Raw genomic sequence first — 7,753 nt, forward strand, 5'->3', positions numbered from 1 at the left:
GTGGCTGATTCATTTTACAACCACGTCACACTGTTTTTTTTATTTTTTTTATTTTTATTTTTATAAGATCAGTTATCAAAGGTAGAGATAATTATTGGTCCGTTTTCAGTTTAGATGATTATGCAGGTCTGAAGATCAGGTTTTGGCAATAATGGTTAACGTTTGGCATGTTTTCCAAGAAACATCTAAGCAATTAAAAATATACCAAAGATACTACAACAAGGTTTTAACTGGTTGTAAAACAGTCTCAATTTAAAACTGATGCCTCTATATGAACTACATAAGGAAATAAGACCATCGGTGAAAAGACTGGTTACTTCTGTATATTTATTCTTAATGCCTGCCACCGGGTCGGATTCTTTACGAAATCGGATAAAATGAGTCCCTGTTTACATTTTCCCAGGTAAAGTTACAGCCCTCATTCGCCAATTAAAAAGAAGCAAGTAGCAGAAGCAGGTCATTTTCTTTTGGACTTTAAATTTTGTGCTCAATAAAGTGGGGGACACAGCTTTAATTAACAAGTATAAGTCACGCGCTGTCTTTGATGAAGTCATCTTTATATAAACACACAGTGAATCTTCAGACTCCTGCTGCTCTGGTTCATCACACCTAAACAAGGTGTGATGAACCAGCTGAGCAGAATTATTCATTTTATCACAGACAGCACAGACCGACTTGTTTATTAATGTGTGTTTTAATAAACGCCTCTTAGTAAACGTGCCAAACGTCAATCATAATTGTCAAAACCTTTATCGCCTGACCTACAAAACTGGTATCATCTTATCGGAAAACCGTCCAGTAATTATATACTTTTTCCAGGGTCTTTCCATTTACTTTGCACAACTTCAACTCGAAAAAGCGTGCAGATAATTTAGCCCACGTGAACATATTTTCAGGGAAATTTCAATCTGACCCTGGTAAGATATTATTCTATTAAAATAAAAAAGCAAGCACAACATTTCAACACAGCTGTATGTCTTCTTTGGCACACCACATATCAACATTTGTTTTACTTTTCAACAAAGCATTTGTGGATGTAAATACATTTTAATCCAACACATCTTGTCGTTTCAGACGTGATGAAAACCAACGGAAATGTCCCGAAGCTGATACACAAATGTGTTGAACAGGCACTTCGAACAAAATAAAAACATATCCTACCCAACAGCAGTTTCACAAATCTTGCCAAATGTGTACAAATGACAACTGTGGTATATTTCCTCCATAACTTACAGCTTACTTCAAATACAGTAGTTATCTTTTGATTTTATACAGTTTATATATTTTCAGTAATCAGGACAAGACTATAGATTTTATTCAAAAAAGTCAAAGTGTTACATTTACTCCACTGGTTGGGGTAACATTTAAAATATAAGTCAGATTAACCCACTGTATATTAAATAAAAGCACATCTCAAAGTTATCACATTGCTGTTTAATAATTGTGCCTAAGATTTTACTTTTATTATGTTTAAAATTCTTTTAGATGTCATTGTATGCACTGAAAGCAATTTCTACATCTGCAGAAGACGAGGCAACTATTCTAGTGAAAAATTTTACATTTAAATTTGGGGAAGTATCTTCACTTTCTAACAGAAAGGTATGCCAACACAGACAAACGAGATGCTTACATTGTAACTCAGCGTTACAACTACCCTCAATCTTGCAGCTATGACAAAATCTCATATGCTATGTAGACATAGTTTCACACAATTCACCCCTGTTACGATTATCCCTGGTCTCCCCTATAGCATATTACCCTGCCATTCTGTAGCTCACCAGTGGGTAGTTGTAGTAAGTTAATATATACATATATATATGTATATATACATATATATATATATGTGTGTGTGTGTGTGTGTGTGTGTGTGTGTGCGTGCGTGTGTGTGTATTGCAAATGTATAAATTTAAAAAAAAAAAACTTTCTTATTTATGATTTATTTTCATGCTCACAAAAAGTAATGTGTCTCTTTTATGGGCTAAAAAACCCCATCACATTTACACTAAACTTACAGTTAAATTTAGCTATTAAAACATTTAAGTGAAGTTAAAAAAAGAAGATAAAGGCATACTATGAACCATGTAGCGCAGATGCAGGGTTCCCAGCTGTCGACGATTAAATGAACATGTGTACGCTGCGTCTGTCCAGCAGAGGGCGGTGGCGCCTCCCAGCTGCTCCTGGTCCTGATGTAGAAGAAGAAGCACTTCCTCTGTTCCGTTCTGTCACTGACTACTCAGATACAGCGAGGTGAGTACACGAAAGATTGAATGAAAGAACATCTCATGAATTCTGTTTAAAGAATGTTTTTTGCTGCTTAAGTATTTATTAATGTGCACTAGATTCAAAGTTAAACTTGACTTTGAGTTGGTGTTTTGTTAAAAACCGTGGCGTAGCGCAGAGACATCTCTGACCTTGGCTAACAAGCTAACATAGCTAACGTTAGCTACCGTTAGCTAGCTCTTCTGCAGGGGGCTTCAATTGAACTAAATGTCAAGGGCCCGGTGTCATTGATTGCCTCTAGTCACATATATGTTGTTTTTACCATTTTATCTTCTCAGTTAGTTAATTAAAAGCTTTATCTTTTAGCACCTGCAGTGTCATGGTCTTTCTTGGGAACGTTGCGTACTTTTATCTGACTCTTCGTTAACATGACATCGCAGTGTACATGAAATTGGTATGGAGTAGAGGGTGTTTGTCCATGTTCAGGCTACAACTGGGCTTGATATATTAAAGACAGTTTCTTAAGGATATATGATGTATAAAATATAGCTATTTTTTCACCAACATTTAAACATATAGATAACGGTGTCTATACAAAAGCACGCCGTCATTATCACACCTGCCGAACATAAAGTCATTCAAATGCTGCAGACACTGGTGTCTTATAACCTGGTCAACATATTGGTCACTCATTTTCCAGTTCATTGGATAAACGTAGCTAAATCTAATGTAGTTTAATACACAACCCTACAATAAATCATACCTTTTATTAAGGTTATAATATTCTGAATTCCATAAATACCATTCATACTGCTGTTGAATTGTATTACCTTACACAAACAGCATTAATAATTAGTCTACCCTACATCGATTTTAATGTAGTAGATAAAATATTAGAAACACTTCAGTATAATGCAATACAACACACCAACTCTAGCATTCAAAAATCACCATAAACATGAAATAACACTTCTATAAAACATTTAGTGTGTGTAAGATCACTCTTGCTCTTGGTAACAGTAGGATAACAAATGTACCTGAAAAAGTTGGTAGTAAATGGACCTTTTCCCCCAACAAAAACTGAACACTGACCTTTATGAAGGCAGCATTTTGTTCAGGGTTGTGTTACTAGACTCTCACTTTTAGCAAGGTCTTCCTTATAATCTGGCAACTGAGTCTGTATACATAATTTGTAATTATATTTCTGTACATATGTACACATTTTATTTTCCAGCCACATTATATTGCCTGGATTATTTTGATGTTTTTCGAAGCAGGTTTGTCTGGACTGAACAAGATCTCCTGTCACCTTTCAGACAGGATGGCAGGCCGTCGAGTAGCCCTGAAGGCCATTGACTGGGTGGCGTTTGCCGAGCGGGTTCCACCCAACCAGAGGGGCATGTTCAATGCACTGAAGACTCGCAGTGATGCCATCGCTGCCAAGTTAGTTTTACACCAACAATAGATTTTAGAAAGCCAGCTTTAGTCTTTATAGTAGAGAACTTCATTCTTGACTGTGGGAGAACACTACAGACAAGTGCAACTGAGTATTAATAGTTTCTTGAAAAACATTAGTAGTTGGTGGGGGGTGTTTTTTCTTTCTGATCAGCAAAAAAGCGTCAATCTTGGAGTGTGCTGTGAAATTATCCTCCAAGTAGCACTTATCAGGAATAGAGGTCCAAGTGTCCATAGCTCATCTAACTTTGAACATCTGCACACTAGTATTTATTTATTTACTTACAGGGTGCAATTCCCCACCTGTGGATGTTCCTTCAGTGTACTACCCATCAGGGCTAAAGTAAACTCTTTACAGTTTGGTTAAAAATATATAAATTTTATGGATGCACCAATTTATATATTTTTTTTTTTACATTGACCGATGGCAGTGGGTGATGTGGATCTGTTCTGTTGAATCAAATTTTGCTTATTGTTGTTAGTTATTTGTAGTTGGAGTCACAACCAGTGACCATGATCTAAGAGGGTGCTGTGTTTTTTGTTTTTATTTTGTTGCATAAGGATCTCTCTGTTTCCCCAGCAAAAACAAAAACACAACCATCACAAAACACATTAGTATTGGCATCGGCGAGGGTCCAGATTGTTATGTTAAACATCGATTCAGTATCGGCCCAGAATCTCACAATCAGTGCATCTCTAAAATGTCTGACATGGCATGGATATTCAGTGGAGGAGGGGCTATGTGGGCACTGCTGCAGTCTGTGTCAGCTCACTGGTTGAGAGAAAAAAGAGTGAGAAAGTGCAGCTGGTACTGGAGTATCAATTCTGCGAAAACAGAATATTGAACGCATTTTCAATACTTAGTATTGAAATATCTAACACTGCTACTGACAATAACTGGTAAAATTGTTAACCTGCCATTTTACTAGTGCCTTTCATGCATCATATCAGGTCTTCATTAACAGTAACTTACATTGGGCTATAAGTGGGTCTCTTCTGGAAGAACTGTCAACTCTCCACAGTATTTGTTTCACACACACTGTGTAGCTCTTAAGTTGCTCACTTTAGTCCATCTTTTTATATTGTTATCAACTCAGAAAAACCATTTGCTTTTTCTTGTTAACCTTTTGTACTAGTTTGATTCTTTGCTTGCTGTACCTTTTATTGTCATCTGTTAAACTCAATCCTCTCTCTCTCTTTATACCAGACTGACCTCCCTTCCAGAGACACCTGCAGCCATTGACTGGAATTACTACAAGAGCGCAGTGGCTAAGGCTGGGATGGTTGATGAGTTTGAGAAGAAGGTAAGCCTTAAATGACTGGGTTATTTATCAGATCATGAGCATTATACTGTTTGTCCATGAAATGTGGCAACTTTCACTTTAATAGTAGGTGACTTTTCCAGGTAATTTTAAAACACATACCAGGATTCAAAATTAAAGGTGAATCCAGTTGACCATAAATGCATCAGTCATCTGTAGAGGCTAGGGCTGGAAAAATGTATCAATATTATATCAATATTGTGATGTGAGGCTAGATATCACCTTAGATTTTTGATATCGTTATATCATGATATGATATAGTGTTGTCATTTCCTGGTTTGAAAGGCTGCATTACATTAAAGTGAAGCAATTTTCTGAACTCAACAGGCTATTTGAGATGTTTTATTATATACCTTTACCCACTTAGTCATTATATCAACATTAATGGTAATTATTTATCAAAAATCTCATTGTGTTAATATCTGGGGCAAAGCACCAATAGTCATCCCTATAATACTGATGCAGTATGGATATTGGTAATAAATACTGTGATATTTGATTCTGCCCTTATCGCTCAGCCCTAGTAGAGGCCATAGACTCGTAACTGACAAAGCTTAGCTTAGAATCTCTGGAAATGGCTTTTTGTCTGAACAGCTTTGAGGGGGGATGGTGCAAGTGAATAATTCTGGCAGAGAAAAAACGGCTTAAATACCCTTTTGTCCCGTCTGCAAAAATAATCAGTTTAGCTGGTGGTTGTTCAGCTAAGTCATAATTTCATTAGTTTGTTGAACAGTTGTTGGATTGCGATGCACAGGTGAATCAAAAATATTCCTCTTACACACAGTTCAAAGCCCTGCAGATCCCTGAGCCTGTTGACACACAGACAAGCGCCATCAGTACACAGGAGGCTGAATCTGTAAGTGACTGTATCCAACAAATCCATGTCTCGCCTGAATTTACTCTTTACTGTACCATTATAATATGTGTTGACTTTTAATTTTACAACTGTTACAGTTAAACTTTAATAGGAAATTCTATGTATATTTTTGTAACTTCTGTGAGAATTTTAATCTTCACAAATTTTTCAGTCATTGAATTCCCCCACCACTAAAACAGACACTGTAAATCTTTTCGCTTTACTCTAACAGAACAAAAGTGCATCCACTTACATCGAAGGATCTAAGGCCCGCATTGCTCAGTATGAGAAGGAGGTGAGCCAGTCGCTGCATTAGTTGATAAAATACTTAATGTATGATGTCTGGAAATCTGTATTTATAACCTTACTATTTGTTTACTGGCTGTCCTTTTCGATTCTTTCCTGTTTGGTTACAGCTGGCTAAGTTTCAGAACATGATCCCCTTCGATCAGATGACCATCGAGGACCTCAACGACACCTTCCCCGAGACCAAGCTGGACAAGGGCAAACATCCTTACTGGCCCCACAAGCCCATCGCGGAACTGTAATCCTATACTAGTCACTCACCTCACAATAAAGATTAAGTATTTTAAAGAGAACTGCTGGTTGATTTCATCATTTGATAAACTTCTGAAAAGAAAATACACTAGAAAATATTGGCCTCATACAGAAAAGGCAGCTTGTGAAAGTTTGGGTGTTGACCACAAGGGGGCAGTGCTACTTCAGTTTTACTTTGAATGGTAAGCTTGGTTGTTAAAATGAGTATTTACTAACATTTTGGCAGATACTACAATGCTATCATTAATCAGCTTCCCTCTTTGATTGATATCTAATTCCACTGTATGGTGAAAGATATGTGTTACCATGGCTTCTGTGCTTCTGTGGACATCACACCAACAGAAACCTTTTCCTGATTGAATTAGTGGCAGATCTGTAAACAATAGAACTGACTAGTGACAATAAGTCTTATATTAGCATAAAGTGTGTTGTAGGTCAAATATTTATTTGTCTCCAAAGTGTTTTGTCAGTTGAAAAGCTGCAAATCCCCATCAAAGCAATGGTTCTGTTATTGTTCTTTTAATGTCTTTATCAGGACGTTTATATTTTACATGTATATTTTGCATATTCTATTTTCACCTGTTATTAAAAATAAACCCATTGTAATTTATGTATGTGTATAATATGGGATATCCTGTGCTGAAGCTGCAATGAATAATCAATTAGTTTACAGCTATTCAGTTATTAAATTAATCAATTAAGGGTTTTGAGTCGTATTTTAAGGAAAGTTTCAGTTTCTCAACTCTCCTGATTTCTTCACTTCTGTATGACAGTAAACTGAATGTCTTTGGGTTGTGGACAAACCAGGACATTTGAAGATGTCACTGTGGGCTTAAGGATACAGTGAAAACATTTTTCACAATTTTCTGGACCAAATGAGTAATCAATCAAGAAAACGATCAACAGATTAATCTACAATGAAAATAACTTAGTTGCAGCCTTAATTGGTAAGGTGCAAAGATTTCTAATACATGTCTAATATCTCTCCAATACATTTCTCTGATGCTGCTCTTTCACATAACTAAGTAGAAGTCTAAAAAATAGTCTACGTTAAATTATTTCAAGGGACACGCATGAGGGGTCCCCGATATATTTTCTGTCCTTGGATGAGAAAAAACTTAAGAACTTGTCCTGCGTGTTCATGTCTAAGCGCAATATGTCAATCACTCCTAATATTATCCAGTCGTGGATCGGGAGGTTTTGTCCTTTAATAATCATTGGACACCTACAAATTATTTACATAGCGGGGGTGGGATATCGGGCCTTCGCCCCATTCTTGCATTTTGATTGGTCCAGCCTTACAGCGGCTCAGTTGTTGATTGGCCAGAGTTCCGGGGGAAGT

At 36.7% G+C, this 7,753-nt stretch overlaps 1 protein-coding gene across 1 annotated transcript; it reads left to right on the top strand.

Annotated features, from left to right (window-relative positions):
• The first annotated feature begins 2,122 nt into the window (after positions 1-2,122).
• Positions 2,123-6,452, top strand: atp5pd (ATP synthase peripheral stalk subunit d). The gene is made up of 6 exons (XM_084716128.1): positions 2,123-2,247; positions 3,537-3,663; positions 4,883-4,979; positions 5,782-5,853; positions 6,086-6,148; positions 6,270-6,452. The coding sequence occupies exons 2-6, from the start codon at positions 3,542-3,544 to the stop codon at positions 6,399-6,401; spliced, it is 486 nt and encodes a 161-aa protein (XP_084572254.1). The 5' UTR covers positions 2,123-2,247; positions 3,537-3,541; the 3' UTR covers positions 6,402-6,452.
• The last annotated feature ends 1,301 nt before the right edge of the window (positions 6,453-7,753 follow it).

The sequence above is a fragment of the Lutjanus erythropterus genome, chromosome 3 (genome assembly GCF_056507025.1).
Source record: "Lutjanus erythropterus isolate fLutEry1 chromosome 3, fLutEry1.hap2, whole genome shotgun sequence".
Lineage (NCBI taxonomy): Eukaryota > Metazoa > Chordata > Actinopteri > Lutjaniformes > Lutjanidae > Lutjanus > Lutjanus erythropterus.

What these genes read in the sequence shown, in the direction of transcription:
- atp5pd (XM_084716128.1), top strand. Translation starts at nt 3,542, where the DNA reads ATGGCAGGCCGTCGAGTAGCCCTGAAGGCCATTGACTGGGTGGCGTTT. An exon ending in AGTGATGCCATCGCTGCCAA is followed by an intron (nt 3,664 to 4,882) that starts GTTAGTTTTACA and finishes TCTTTATACCAG; the next exon opens with ACTGACCTCCCTTCCAGAGA. An exon ending in GTACACAGGAGGCTGAATCT is followed by an intron (nt 5,854 to 6,085) that starts GTAAGTGACTGT and finishes TTACTCTAACAG; the next exon opens with AACAAAAGTGCATCCACTTA.